The sequence below is a fragment of the Nannobrachium achirus genome (genome assembly GCF_963921795.1).
Source record: "Nannobrachium achirus genome assembly, chromosome: 2".
NCBI lineage: Eukaryota > Metazoa > Chordata > Actinopteri > Myctophiformes > Myctophidae > Nannobrachium > Nannobrachium achirus.
In genome coordinates this window covers 50,760,111-50,776,372 of record NC_137811.1, presented here as the reverse complement: position 1 = coordinate 50,776,372, position 16,262 = coordinate 50,760,111, and the positions used below count along the sequence as shown (strand labels likewise).

Here is a 16,262-nt window from a genome sequence, read left to right as displayed (position 1 = left end):
TTTGACAAGAGGGAAACATCATTTGTGATTTTTAGTGAATGTATAGAATGTATTGTAAATATACCTGAGGTTCAGTATTGCAATTTGCCATTTAAATCATGCTCCCACACTGAATTGGACATATACTGTAACTGTATCATAGCTTTATTAAGAGGAAAACTGGTTCAAGTATTTCATACAGTACATAAACAAAATCACTTTCCCAAAACACACACCCAGAGACATCCATTTCAACAGAAATAATTGTTTAAAGACATGAATATATAACCCTTCTCTCCAAGTACACAAAACAAGGACCAGTTGACTGCTAAAGATGAAAGGGGACTGCCCCATAGGTCGAACTCCCCCGTTGGGTCGAACCGCGTCGGCAGGTTAGATAATCACCCGCGTCACGGTAAGGGTTAGGTTTAGGCATAGTTCTACTGAGGTTAAGGTTAGGTTTTGGTGGTCGGACCAAAGGGTGTTTGACCTAAGGACATGTTACCATTACCAAGATGAAATTATACTTTGTCGTACAACAATGTCGCCTGCTGAAAAGGATTCTCAATTTCTCAGTAAGCAACATGGTTTTATATTAAACGATACTTAGAAGAAAATGAAAAGGCAAAATTGGAATCAAGTGACATTCCGTAAATTGTCTACAACCTTTAATTGTATAATTAAGTGACAGTACATCCTCACTTACTCAATCAGCTATACTGAGGGTGGAGTGCGACGCATTAAATACAAAACATTTCTAAGCATATTGAGGGTGGAGTGCGACGCATTAAATACAAAACATTTCTAAGCAAACTGGAATATGCCAATATGGTAGGTTAGTTTATACACTTAATAGTGAAAGTAGCAAAAAACAAGTTGGAATTGAACATAAAGTATGAAGATTTTTGCTGTACTGTTGTCTACCAACTCTTCAAGATCACTGTTCTGTGATTCTGTGTTCTGTGATTGACCCAAATAAATGTACTTTTATATTTAAAAAGTGGAGTCATGTCACCCATTTACAGTATATTTCTTTTGCTTGGCATTGGCAACACACGGATCTGACAAACAGTGATTTTAATACCATACTATGATATACTGGATGTTAGAAAGGCATTATCAACAATGACATGTAAATACAGATTGTATTAACTCTACAAAAAAAACATGACCATTGAGGAAAAAACATCTCCATGGAGTTAATCAATGTGTACAATTTGACAGACTTATCAAACTATTTGTAATGGATGAACATTTAGAGCATTTATTGGATGTGGGAAAGAAACTGTATGATTACCTGAGTGAACATGAACAAATGTACACAATTAACCACTTAAATCCTATTTTCTCATGATGCAATGCATTGTGAGCTTGCAGATCCGCTACTTTCACTATTTTTTAAGTTCTTGAATTGTTCGCATATTCCCCAAAATAGAGACAACAGGTTAAAAATGGTTAAATTAAATCGGAATTGTATATTGTACACAAAAGAACATTACAAAAGTACATCACAGCGATGCTGGTGTCCACCGATGGGGGTCATGTTTGAGTCCTGCTGGCTGGTACAAGGCAAGTAAACACTGTAAATGGACTGTAAGGAACTGAATAATGACTGACTAGACAGACACAATTTTCTATTAACATTTTCGTCAGCAAAACCACATTTTGATTGTGACAGTAAAACTTATATACGGTAGGCTATTTCCCCAGATTTTCATGGACAGAAATTCTATATTTCAGTAGAAAAAACAAAACAAAATGGAGAATGGGAGACATCCACAGGATAAAAAGGCTTCAGACTGTAGTCTGTCAAAGCAACTTTAAAATGCCTTATCAAAGTAAAGTGCCATTTGGGAAATGTCATAATCAGATCTTCACTCAGTGGGGCTACTCAGAGGGTGGTGCTACAGGAAGGAGTAAACTGTTTTAAAATAATGGCGGTAGATGTTGTGATATACTGCACAGACATAAAACTATCTTTTAGGGATTAATTTATAGTGCTACACAAGGTGGCAATCTTCTACTAGATGAAATGGAGGAATATCAAAGTCTCCTTCAGCATTGTCTTTGATTTACAATGATCTCATCAACAACATCTCAGAGCTGTCATGATACACTTGGTATTATTAGTATTGTAAACATTTAAGTATAAGTGTGTCACACAAGATGTGCCCCAGATTAGAGCTGGGGCAGCTCCTGTAATAAACAGACGCGTAGAGGATCGCTGAGCAGGTATATTGGTCCCAATAGTTAAAACATAACAATAATCAGATGGAAAGAAACACAGCAAGATTTCCAGTTTCCCCCAAATATCTTATCAGTAAAGCCACTTTTACCAGTGTTGTTAAAACACAAATTTAGATGGAAGCTGTATTGTTGTGTTAATCTATCTGCAGATAGGTAGATTTGGAAGATCAGTTGCCACAAGTTTAGTGTATATGTTGTTTTTACACATGGCTTGCCTTGGTGCTCTAGTACAGAACTGTATAACTGAGAAGCATGTTTAGTGGTATATTAAATAATTTAACAGAATAAAGTAGGATTATATGACATCCTGGTTATTATTTGAGTATAAGAGACAAACGTGAAAGATGACATTCGCTCATCAAGGTTAACGAGCCTGTGTAGACTGTGTCCAGAATGCTTAGCCTAATAGAGACTGGGGAGTGAGTGGGGACAATCCACCAGCTTTGGTTGCTAAATCTGCATGTGAAAAAACTGCATTGCAGAAATAATCAAAAATTCATATTAGGGCCGTGACAGGATTGGTGTCCGCTGTTTTCGCCGCTGTAGCAACTACTCAAAGTTCTCCAATTATCTGGCAACACGAACTTAAAGAGCCTGTAACATTTCTGTTCATGGCTGAGTAGCACAATGATGCATTAAAAGAGGGTCACACTCATACTTTGCTAATACTTCAACAACAAAACATTTTACACTGATGAAGGCCGGATGGCCAAAAATGTTTTGTTATTGAATTCAAAGCAATCGATTAAAGGTGATACACCATGAAATTTCACTTTTCCTATTTTAAAACCTTTTTTTGGGGTCCCACTAGCACCTTCTATCCTCACAAAGTCCCATATCTGACCGTTGTGTCTTTCTCTGGTTTTGAGAAGGCGAAGGTTAAAAGTATCCCACGGGTTCTCAAAACAGGCTGTCCAGATTTGCTGCCGATTGTGACGTCATCTGCCGATTGTGACGTCATCACAAAAAAAAAAAAAAAAAAAAAAAAAGCTGAAATGCTCTGAGAGCCATTCAAAAATGAGAGAGGCTCTCTATTCAGGAGTGTTAATTTAGCCTCAAACCTTTTGAAAAACGTTTTTGGGACAAACAATATGACATAAATACTTTTTAAATGCATGGTGTATGTATCACCTTTAAATGCACTGATGTAACTTTCTCAGGATAACAACAGATAGTCAGAGCGCTGTGGCACCCTTGCAAATAGAAGGTGTAGCACAATAAATCATATCTGTTAAGTTACACTTCTGTGCACTGCAAGTGCTTTATCTGTTAAGTTACACTTCTGTGCACTGCAAGTGCTTTGGATTATTTCTCAATGTTAGGAGTCTGTCAGGACATCCAAACAGATATTAATTCCTCATTCATCTCATGTGTACGATTATTTTTACCAGCTTGCAAAGCTGGTCTACAAAAAGCTGGTCTACAGGTAGACAGCCGATGACGTCATCCAGTATGCCAAAAACCTTTTTACTTTTTTTTACCATATGGCTAAAAAGGAGGAGAATAAGTGTGAATGTATATATTAATAGATATTATTATATCTTACCATTTATATTATAATAATATAAATGGTAAGAGGGAATTCAGTTCCCAGTGGATTCCACAAGGCCACTAAACTGCTCCACAAGGCTAGTCCACAAGGCGAAGGCTGGTATAAAAGGACTAGTAAAGTAATCTCTGCCAAATTCCATTATTTCAATGTTCACATGATTTTAGATTATCCTTTTTTTATTTATTTTTTTTACTTTACCTTCTACGTGCTACGTTTTCGGTCAAAAAAATAAGGCGGCAGTTCTAAAAAGCTGTTTTTTAGATATGAGGCTTTGACAGTAAAAGCTACAGTAAAACAAAACAAGTGTTACTGCTGAGATATTTTAGGGGAAACAACCCTGTATGAATCTCTATGGCAGCCTCCGTCTGGACCTCCAGAAACCTGCTCACATGTGCTCTGGGTGGCTCTGCAGGCAGGAAATCATCTCTTGGACAGGTTTCCCCTCAAAACAAATCTGATACACCGCTGTGAAAAGAGGGAACCTATAAAGAAATGGAAGATGGTGTCAGAGGTGCAATTTGAGGGGGAAACAAAATGAGTATTAGCAAGTTAAGGAAAGAGTGTAAAAGTAAGGCTGAAACTGAGTGGAACAGTCAGCCACCCCATTATAACCACCATTTCTTAAACACACGATGGTGGTTTCCTACAAGGACACTGTGAATTACAAAGTTAATGAATGTGTTTTTCTTTAGTTTTTGTTTTTATAAGAGAGAGAGAGAGCGACTCATTAATACTGACTTGTCGACAAGGCCCTTCTGTTTGAGGATGTGGTGGACTTCATTGGAGGTAGCAGGACCCTGGAGCTTCTGACCGTTCAACATCTCCTTCTCCAGCTCCTCTATGCTCTGACAAACAGAGGGCCAGGGTGATAACACACAACCATGAAAAACACTGAAAACCCAAAAGAAAATACATCAATAGACAAACCCATGAATCCTAGGAGCATCCCTATTCTGGGATGCAAGAGATTTGATGTAGAGGGTAAAATGAGGGGAACTAGTTTAGACCCCTGGGGGACACCGGTCAACAAAGTAGAGGTGTCTCCTATGTAGTGGTTATGTCCATTCCACATACAGAGCAAATATAATCAAAGACATATCTTAGGGTCATTACATCCTCACGGCTATACCAGACAACCAATTACCTAAACAGCAATGTATAAAGCTCAATATTAATTACACAGGTAGCAGCATTTTCTCCAGATGTGTCAGCAAACAATAATAGCCAACATCTCGGCTAAGGATAATAACCAACAAAGCAATACTTTTCTAACTGTTATTTCTTCCATTTGTGCAACCCTACAGTGTGTCCGACTCCTAATACAATACAGATTCAGTAATACAATAACATACACAAGGTCTTGGCAGAACGGTAGTGTGTTCCACTTCTACTACTTCCACTTGACCTGCTAACCATGTTTACATTTCTTATTAATATTCTAGCTCTTTTGTGGACACTAGAACGATTAGCAGACATTGTTGTACAGACTTATTAAATGTCCTACTGAATAATACATTCATACTGTATCAACAGCCCAGAGTTCTTGATGAATGAAGTGACCCTATATGTTTTCACGGCTACTGTGTTCACACACCAAATTATCCAGTCATTCATGGCATCCAACATCTCCTACCTTTCCAGTCTTGGCGAAGGCCTCAGCAACCCGTCGGTTGCGTCCGCCGTAGCAAGTCGTGATGAGGTCGGCCACGCCGCAGCTCTCCAGGAAGGTTGCAGAGGAAACTACGCCATCCTTAGAGAAGAGCTTGGCGAAGGCGATCATCTCCATCAACCCCAGACGAATCACGGCTGCCTTGGTGTTGTCTCCACACCGCAACCCATCACAGAAGCCAGCACCCACCGCCACAATGTTCTGATGAGGAGGAGGACCAAATAAGACCGTAAGGAGATGGACAGATTCATGTGGTACAGTGGTTCTCACGTTTCAAATACCACCTAGCTCTGAGAGTGTAGCGGTTCTATTTGTACACATAAACCTGTACCGTGGTACACTTAACCTCAGCTGTGCTGCTTTTATTTACTATGCTTTTGACATGGCTGGTGTGTTGGGTCCATATTCACATACCTGTATATAACATTAATAGCATCTAATATTAGCAGCAGTAGTCCTGGATTCTATACTACCTCCCCCTAGCCAGCCAGGTGCTCCCCAATTCCCCTGGCGCGGCAGGGGGAGAGTGGAAACCAGGACTACAGGTTAGGTAGCTGGCACTGGGTGAGAAAATGGGTTGCAAAAAACGTGGGATAAAAATATTGAAAAAATAGCATCTAATATTGTTAAAGATTTATACATGTGTTAAGTCCCAGAAACAATGCTGCCATTTGTGTGAACAAAAGGTACAATTCATTTTGTATTCTGGTGGCAAACATTCTGCAAAAGTAGCTGATCTACAAGCTCTTCTAAATTCTAAAAAGATACAATGTTTTAAAAGGTACAATGAGACACTCCTTACCTTGAGTGCTCCACACAGCTCTACTGTGTCAGCATCATCCACTACTGTAATTCTGAAGTTGGGAGTCTGCAGCAGCTCCTTAAACAACAGCCCATTCTCCAAAACCTTGCTTCCTAAAAGCAGCACATTTCAGATTCAGGAACATTAGCCTCTCTCCGGGTGTGTACCACTACCAAACACATCTAGATTTGGGCATGCTTGACACAGAGCGCCATATATGGGCATAGAAGAGACACACACAGACTGAGGGGTACAAACAGGTACTCGGACAACAGTATTGAATAACTGTGTGGGACATGCATTTTCAACATGCATCGTTCCGTCTAGTTTAATTAGATCACTGGTCAGTGACAAATCCAGATAGGAAAATAATGTCCACATCTTGTACCCGCACGCCTCACTTCAGACATAAATACATACAGTATATCCAGTCACCCATCCACACATTTACCTACATACATATTCCATACAATCATATATCATACATGTACGGTACATATGAATAAATGAATGAACATTAGTATACATATACAGTACATCCATGCAGTATCTCACCAATGGTAGTCTCACAGAACTTTTCCGCAGCCACTTCGTTGGCAATGTTGGCCCCCATGAGGACACTGACGTCAATGGCCATTTTCTCTCTGATGATGTCAGAGATGAGCTTCAGTCCTTCCGGGCCCTCGTCTATACCCTGAGAAGAAGAAGTGTGAGTCAGAGAGCGGAGCAGGCAAACAGGGAATGAGAAAATGAGTCAGATAATGACAGGAGGAAGAAGAGGTGCAGTCATTTACTGTACATCAGTTGTTCTCAAAGTGGGGTCTGGGGACCCCCAGAGGTCCTGTTGAGGGGGTTTCATGGGGTCCAAAGCTAAATTGTTACGATAACATAACATTTTAAAGGAGTAGTTCACCCCCAAAATGACTTTTTCCCATTGATTTCTCACGCCATGGAGTTCAACTTGACTTGAGTTCAATAATATTCTTTTTTTTGTTTTGTTGTTTTATGCAATAATTTGAATACAATAAATGTACCCCCATTGATTCCGGATGGGAATTACTTTCGATTAATTAGTGTGGTTATTTATTTTTGATTTATTTGTATTATTTTATTATTCAAGAGTAATTTAATTTAATTAATTAGTTATGTGTCCCATTTGTCTTTTTGATGTGTAGTTTTGCGATTCATCTAATCATTGCACTTTCTCCAAAGTAAATACTCTTATAATAATAAATAATAATAATAATAATAATAAAACTTTATTTGTATAGCACCTTTCATGACATGAAATGCAGCTCAAAGTGCTTTACAGAGCAGAAAATGAAGCACAAGTGCTTAACAGAAAAAATAAATAAAAACAAAACAATTGAAGAACAATTTCAGACCAGCGCGAACGTCAATAGCAGCACAGGGATTTAAACATTCAGCTAAAAGCAAGAGTACAATTGAAGAACAATTTCAGACCAGCGCGAACGTCAGTAGCAGCACAGGGATTTAAAAATTCAGCTAAAGGCAAGAGTACAATTGAAGAACAATTTCAGACCAGTGCGAACGTCAGTAGCAGCACAGGGATTTAAAAATTCAGCTAAAAGCAAGAGTAAAGAAATAGGTCTTGATCTGTGCTTTAAAGCTATCCACAGAGGCTGCCTGTCTTAGGTGTAGTGGGAGTTTATTCCTAGCTGTCGGTCCGTAGAAGCAGAAAGCTGCTTCACCATATTTCTTATGTCATTGTAGGCACATCGAGTAGGTCTGCACTAGAAGACCTGAGTGGGCGGTTTGGAACGCATATCTATGCAGGCAGTTGTAGAGATACGAAGGTGCCAGACCATTTAGAGCTTTATAAACAAGTAAAATAATTTTAAAATCAATCTTAAAAACAACCGGGAGCCAGTGTAGCGACGCTAAAACTGGAGTAATGTGTTCTCTTATCTTAGTTTTAGTTAAAACTCTGGCTGCCGCATTTTGAACAAGTTGTAGACTGTCAGTTGTTTTCTTTGGCAGACCAGAGAGAAGTGCGTTGCAGTAATCAAGCCGAGAGAAAACAAAAGAGTGGATCAGTGTTTTTGCATCGTCCAACGTCAGATAGGCTCTAACTTGTGTCCTTTGCCCATGCTGCCATACTTATACACTGTGAAAATAAAAACTGCCTCTCATTCACTCTTTATAAAAGTCATCACAAAGTCGAACATTTTGTCACATAAAATCACATAATCACATAAACATCCCAGAGGGAATGCCTTACACAATATTACAGCCCATATGGTAACCAGCTGTGCCGACACACCTTAGGGAATAGGAAACGGCAGTGTTCTGAAGTGAACAAACTCAACATCCATCTCTATTTATAGATCTTATCGGTTCAGCAAAGAATATACCAGTTTCTACTGGCAGAAATAAGAACAGTCTGTGAAAATGCATTAGGACAGTGTGACACTAAACTACTGACTCTGGAATCTCGAATGTTTAGAATTCTATAAATGAGATTCTCCCTTCTAGAATCTAGAACGAGGTGGCAGATGCTGAGGGCAAGGTGACCAAGCCTGCGTATTTAACCATAATGTGTCCATATTGTGGCTATATCATTATGGGCAGAAATATGTTTAAAAGGTTTTGTTTGTTTTGTTTAAAACATTTCTTAAATACTATAGCAGATCTACAAGCTCACAACGAATCATGACATCTTGTAAGCTTGTAGAATGGCCTTAATGGGCAGCTAACGACAATAATGTGAAGTATCACAACGACACAGAAATTCAAATGTCATAATGTAAGAATAGGATATTATTAACCAGTCATTTCATCTAAGGCAGGGGAATATGCACAGCTAGTGCCAAGGGGTACTTTTCTTCAATCCAGATGGTACTCCATAACTAGGAGCTAGCAATAATTAAATGATCGGTATAGGGTGTGCCAAATGTAGTTCTAAGAGCGGCCATTTCTTGGGTCAACACAGCCTTACACAGGTGTTCTGATTAGACTATAGCATTAGTTCTATGCAATCAAACAATTGAAACACCTGTGTTTTGACCCAAGAAATGGCCGCTAAGGAGTGGACTACAATGACGTAGCCGCTGGCACACACTATAGTAACAACGGTAATAGTTTTACAGAAACCTAGCCTGTTTAGGGAGTTTCTCAGGAATTACACTGATGGAATTAGGTGCAGAATCATGTCACTGTTACTCACACAGTACAGAGTGGTGCCCTTGTGTATTCACATAGTTAGCCTCCACACCATCTGTCTTTTTCATTATGGCATGAGGGGTTTGCTGAAATTCAATTAATGCAGTAATTAAAGCAATGTAGAGTGGCACAGTTAGTGTGATTCTGCCGTTCTTTGAGTCAGAAACAACGTTTCTTAAACTAAAGGGATAGTTCACCCCCAAAATGACTTTTTTTCAATCGATTACTACCCCATGCAGACTTGAATTTAAGGATATTTTTATTTTTTGGGTGGCCTTATTTGTGCTTTGTCCAGCAGCAGCCTCCGGAAACGCATGTCTGTGTCACCACTTTAACCATTATTTTATGCTCTAACTATTGAAAAATAGCAGATCTACAAGCTCACAGCGCGCTGCGAGCTTGTAGATCTGCTATTTTTGAAAAATCGTGAAAATGTGTGCAAATCTGTTAGGGATTTAGAAGACTTTTTCGGGTATTCTTTGGGTCTAAATGCATTAATATGGAGCTGTGCTCTCCAGAGACACCAATCCAATTGTTCCATTCTATTCCAGACAGCAGGGTGCGCTATAGGGGATGGAATAGCTTTCTTATGTTGCAAATGTAAAGACCGCTTCATATGGACAGCTGGGTCTGTGGCAGCAGGTAGAGAGCCAAGCCTTCCCTAAATGTATTGCTGTCTATTGTGCTGTATAAAGTAGTAGACTTAGACAGACGGTTCCCAAGCCATGTGACCCAGGGTCAGGAGCCAATCTCCTGTTTCTGGAGCATGAGGCAGCTTGATGTACAACATGTACGTACAACACTCTGGACATGATGCTAGTACTGTATGTTGTGGGGACTTGCCTCCTAACTACTCCAACCCTTGAATGCTGAATGCCAAGCAAGGAGGCATTGGGTACCATTTTTCTAGTCTTCTTCTTTGGTATGACTTGGCCGGAGATTGAACCCCGACCTCCCAGTCTCTGGGCAGATTAACTACAAGGCCACTGTGCTGTGCACATAGATATAGATAATAATGTATGCCTGGTTTATGATGTTATTGTGTCACCACTTGGTGACAATCAGGTGAAAGATGTGTACTGTATGACATTCAGGACCATGGACAGCCCCACGCTGTCCATGGTCCTGAATTCTTTACAGCAGTGGTTCTCAAAGTGGTATCCAGGGACCCCCAGAGGTCCTTTGACGGGGTTCCAATGGGTCCCCGGCTAAATTGTTTAATATAGCATTACTATCAGTTTAACAACTTTATTTTATACTTAGGAGTAGTTCACCCCATTTCTATTGATTACTCACACCATGGAAACTTGAGTTCAATAACATTTATTGGTTTTTGTCGCATTCCTAAGACAAAAAATGCATTATAGTAAATTTACCCCCATTGATTCCGGAATCAATGGGGGGTACATTTATTGTAATCAAATTATTGTCTTAGGAATGCGACAAAAAACTAAAAATATTATTGAACTCAAGTCTATGGCGTGAGTAATAAATAGGAAAAAAAATCATTTTGGGGGTGAACTTTAAGCTATTCGAAACCTTTGTGAAAAAAAAAAAGAAATGATGCAAAACTTTTCTTCTGGGAGTCCCTGGCACGAAATGCAGATCCAGATGGGGGTCCTTGACATGAAAATGAGAACCACTGCCATACAGGAGTGGTGTGTGCGCCTCACGCCATATGTTACAGAAAAGTACAGTAGGCAGACGCCAGCCCCAATTCCATTCTTCTCCCACAGTAGCAACCAACGGACAGAAGAGCAACAATGGAAAAGAGAGAGAGCTGCAAGTTTCTACGCATATCCCCTGGCTGGATATTGACAGAGAATAATTCATGAATTCTGATTAATATATGTATTCTTGTGTGTAGCCTGTTGTTATATGGCTAATGCATGGTTAACTTAATTATTTGTGTTTCACAAAGATCAGTTACTTAATCCTGGTGAGATTAAAGCTCAATTTCAACCTGCCAGGCAATTTTCTGATATGACTCATCATCATCCGCGATCACTCGAAACATTATTGTTATTGTTTTGCGGTCAGTGAATAGAATGGCTTTTATGAACATAATAACGTTGTCCTCCATGGTTGGTTAATTCCAGCATAATAGTTGGTCAAATATTAGCCTTTCCAATCCTCTGCCTCACCCACTACCTAATGGCCTATATGCTACCAAGTGTCAGGCCATCCATAAGGAGACTAAGTACGGATCAAGCTTGAATCACTCTTAAAGTAGTAGTTCAACCATAAGTCATTTTTGGCTCAGGCTGTTATAATGATATTGGATTCCAGACATGGACACAGTCAAATGTGGGCCCTTAGGCAGAATTAATTTAAGAGCCAAATTGGACAACTAAATAGCTTTTTCTCTGGGACTCAACCAACTATCACAGATCTCATACTGTTTTGTAGGTTTTATGCAACAATAATAAAAACAGAAAATCTTTAAAGTCACAGTCCACGTCTCGGTTTAAATCCTCAGAAAAATCGATCTCTGATCAATAAATGTTCGAATCATTTATTATTATCCAAAAACGTCCATATGAGTTTTTGCGACCGAAGGTCGCAGTTTACCATGAGAAATGTCACAGCTTGTCTGCGTCGGTGTAGACGTGTGTGTACACATTTTTAATTTACGGTCTATGGTTCTATGGGTTTGTCTGTGGTTCTATGGATTTGTCGCTCTGACATCATGCTCTGATGTCACTGTGATGTCCGGGAACCAAAACAGAATGGGTTTGCCACTCTGACATCACGCTCTGGCTTGATATCCCTTTTATGCCCATATATTTTATGCCCTTATACAGTATAGTCGACAATGTGATGTCAGAATATACCCATATATGGGCATTTCCAGATCACACTTGCAAATTAATTACGTCTTTGTCCGTTTTATGCCCATATATGGAGATCCCTGTCCCGATGTCATCAATATTAAGGGCATATCTGGGAATGCCCATATTTGGTAATGCCCAAATCACTGTCACTGGCCAGTGGCCAAGAATTGGCGCGACCTCGTCGTGTCTATACAGCAGACAAGGCGCAACAAGGAAAGGGAGCTTCTGGCGTAGGACAGACGGCTTCGACAGCGGCAGCTTGATCTATCGAGCGCTGATCATTGCCGGTTACCGTTGCCATCTGCCATAGCTTGCTTAAAGTCACTAATGTCTCCAGAGGAGACCCACTAGTTTACATTGATTAGAATAACATCTTCAACTGTGGGTTTTATTTGTTCACTTAGAGCCCATTTGTTTAATATATCTGGAATTACCAAGTTATTATACATAAGGTCAGACGGTTCAACTCCACCACGACCTCACATGCGCCGATGTGCGATCAAGCACCCCATAAAGGTTTTGTGTTGTGTTGTCCAATCTGAAGACATGCATGTGCATGCATGCGTGTTTATGCATTTCTTTGAGGAGGATTTGATTGGAGTGACATTGCCCGAGTTGCATGCACTACGTCACACCAGTTTTAAGTGAGTGGCGAACTGAAATTATGCTTCTAATTTACCACACACAAAAAAAAAACATGTGAGCTTGTGGGTCTGCTGTTTTCTGCAAAGAGATGTGGTGTAGAGGTGGGAAAAAAAGAAAGGGACCAAGTATAGACCCCTGGGTGACCCCGGGATGAGGTGGTGTGCTACCTTTATGAGTGTGATTCCGCGGGCTTTGGAGGAAACACAGCCCACTATCTCGTCACACAGTTTCCTGATGAACTGGTGCGGGACCACAAACACCAGCAGATCGGCCTCTGCTGCAGCGTCACACAGCTTGGGGACGGCGACCTGGAGAAGGGAGGGGGGGGAGGAGACAACGGAGGGGACAATGGTGACTTCCTCTAACTCAGTGGTTCTCAACCTTCTCAGACCGCGACCCCCAAAATAATCATATTTTAACTGGGGACACCCCCACCCTGACGAGCATAAATTAGAAAACTAGAGGTTTGCGCCCGCCTCGCCCGTTTAATAGCAAGTGAAACCTGACCAATCATGGAAATTGGCCCACTTATAGTCTGGTCAAAGTATCATGTGAAGCCCATCAATCCACCAAGCGTCAAGCTTATATACCCGTATGCCCGTTTAAGCCCATCTATGCCCATCTGGCATAGGCAATGCTACGTGCATAGACGGCCCCTCTCATGGCCCTTATATAGACTACTGTATGCCTCAATATTATGACATTACCCTTTACGTTTATATCAGGTCACACTTATTGATGGTGACGTCACCAAGAATGCTGGTCCCTCATTGGCATTTATGGCAACGTCATCACCCGATTGATGACGTCACTCTGTGTTTTTTCAATGGTTTTCCCATTGGATGACGTCACTCTGTGTTTTTTTCAATGGTTTTCCCATTGGATGATGTCACTGTGTGTTTTCCTATTGGATGACGGCAGCACAGACACACAGACAGACGGACGGACGGACGGACGGACGGACGGACGGACGGACGGACGGACGGACGGACGGAGATTTCCCTAATTTATAGATAGATAGATGATCAACAATTATTGATTATTGTTAATAGAATAATGACTATGATAGAGGGCAGAGACACTTACCACATTCTCTGGTAGTTTGTATCCCGGCAGGTACTTGACATTCTCATGGTCAGTGTTGATGATATCAGAGAGCTTCCTGCCATTGATGTCCTCCTCAAACACCCACATCTTCACTGTGGTTGCAAAGCGCTGCATGGAACGGGCGTTGTTGCCAATAATCCTTGCAATGGCTGAGCCCCTGCAACAAAATTACACACACGCACACACCCACGCACACCCACGCACACACACACACACACACACACACACACACACACACACACACATTTATTGTGGCCTCCCTGCCATGGTCTGCATGCATGCTAGTTTGGGTCCACAAATTCACCCTTTGTCCGCCTTCTGGTTGTCCCTGACTGAACAACCAGCAGGCTCTATCTACCTTGTCCCGCCCTGGCTGGTTCCGCCTTTTTTACGTTGAATTAACTAAAACATATTTTTTGGAGAAATAAAAACATTAAAAACATGCCGAGTCACTATTCTGCCACTGAGCAGCTCCATTTAACTGAAACCAAGTTTGAAATGAGAATTGACTACACAGAATAACAATACGAAGCAACTGAATTACAATGGTAGTGGATGGAGTGTCCCACCGAATGTCCCACCAAGACACAGCAACCAATGGGTGTGAAGAGGGACAGGACAACGGGCGGGACTTGACAAAGCCAAAGGTACAAATATCCACACTGTAGGTGCTGTGAATGCATTTTACACGTACCAGATTGACAGAACTAAACTGTTCGAATTATAATTATAATAGCTATAAAAAAGATCAAAGAGTCAGGTAAGATGTCATTCATCTAGCCATTCATCCACATATTGAGATTATCCTCCATTTCATAATTTTGGTGCCTTTATTACAGTTTAATTAAATTAGTCCAGACATACATACGTCCAGACTCCATAGATAGTTCTGTAGTAACCTGATTAGCTGAACAGAATTACATCTCATCAAATGGTGGTCCGTGGCTCAAGAAATGCCGAATAAATAATGGAGAGACCCTGATATGAAAAGGGTTGAAAACCCACAGCCATAGGGTCATGCAGCAGCAGCATGCATATTGAACATCCTCAAAGCATTGTGCATTAAAACACTTGACACAGACAGAGCTCACCAGTTACCAGAGCCCACTATGCACACTTTCAACGGAGAGGCCATGGTCGCACACGTTTCCCGGGGAATCCAGCGGAGGTACGGTCAGAACAACGAGCAGTAAGTCTACTACTGTAATGTAAATGTACAATACAGTATTATAGGAACTGAAAGAGATGGAGTCGGAGAGATAGAGGACAGAACGAAGCAGCTGGGGAAGCGGTGCAACGGCAAGCGGGACCGTCTGCTGCATATTACGTCACACCGAAAAGCGTCGCACAGAAGTGTTGGGAGTTGTAGTCATTTATGTCGATTCATATCGTGGCATGTACCACAGAATTATGTAACCTGTTTGAGCTGCATTATTCGTTGTAGGCAGCTACAGGTATTTGTAGCAATAACTTGTATCTATCTATCTATCTATCTATCTATCTATCTATCTATCTATCTATCTATCTATCTATCTATATCTATCTATCTATCTATCTATCTATCTATCTATCTATCTATCTATCTATCTATCTATCTATCTATCTATCATTATTAGTATTACCCTTATAATAGGCCTAATAATAATAATTATTATTATTATTACTATTATTAATATTACCCTCATTATTATTATTTTTACAAAACAAAGCGCCTGTATCATCAGCTATGTATACTTGGCCTACAGACAAAAAAAATATTTTTTTTTATAAACTTCAGTTCAAAACTGTGGCTAATAATTGGTGGAGCTTAATTGATGATGATGAGCCTGTGAGTGTAGGGAACTGAGGCTTCCCAATGGGAAGTTCCCATGCAGCAGGAAAAGGAAAAGGAGATACAAACAGGACATGAACGTTCCAGACCAGTGGCTCCCAAACCTTTTAGCAGTGACCCGGAGAAATTAGACATTTGCCCGGACCCAAACTAGTGAAAACAGCAGATCTACAAGCTCACAAGTTGTGAGCGTGTAGATTGGCTATTTTCACTACTTCTTAATCATTTTTTTTTTTATTAATGGCATTTCTTGAATTTCTTTGTTTGTCTGTTTTAAAACTTAATATTTGTTTTGAAAAATACCGGTAAATAAATAAACAAAATCTTTTATTGAAAATTGTATAGTGTGTGCCAGCGGCTACGTCATTGTAGTCCTTAGCGGCCATTTCTTGGGTCAAAACACAGGTGTTTCA

At 40.3% G+C, this 16,262-nt stretch overlaps 1 protein-coding gene across 2 annotated transcripts; it reads right to left on the bottom strand.

The window, feature by feature from the left end:
- Positions 1–3,174: 3,174 nt before the first annotated feature.
- On the bottom strand, positions 3,175–15,177 carry gpd1l (glycerol-3-phosphate dehydrogenase 1 like). Of its 2 annotated transcripts, XM_080746071.1 has the most exons (9): positions 15,110–15,177; positions 13,998–14,175; positions 13,079–13,219; positions 9,437–9,518; positions 6,805–6,936; positions 6,250–6,362; positions 5,412–5,648; positions 4,517–4,623; positions 3,175–4,260 (listed from the first exon to the last, which is right to left on the bottom strand). In XM_080746071.1, exons 1-9 carry the CDS (start codon positions 15,151–15,153, stop codon positions 4,164–4,166), a joined length of 1,131 nt encoding a protein of 376 aa, XP_080602197.1. In that variant the 5' UTR covers positions 15,154–15,177; the 3' UTR covers positions 3,175–4,163. The 2 variants fall into 2 exon arrangements, with proteins under 2 accessions (XP_080602197.1, XP_080602198.1); XM_080746072.1 differs by lacking the exon at positions 9,437–9,518 and having other exon boundaries at positions 6,805–6,943.
- Between the last annotated feature and the right edge of the window lie 1,085 nt (positions 15,178–16,262).

Bases quoted from the DNA above. Each gene is read 5' to 3' on its own strand.
- gpd1l (XM_080746071.1), bottom strand. From the start codon at position 15,153: ATGGCCTCTCCGTTGAAAGTGTGCATAGTGGGCTCTGGTAACTG. The intron at 14,176-15,109 runs GTGAGCTCTGTC...ATTTTGTTGCAG, and splicing joins ATAGTGGGCTCTGGTAACTG to GGGCTCAGCCATTGCAAGGA. The intron at 13,220-13,997 runs GTAAGTGTCTCT...TCCCTTCTCCAG, and splicing joins ACAAACTACCAGAGAATGTG to GTCGCCGTCCCCAAGCTGTG.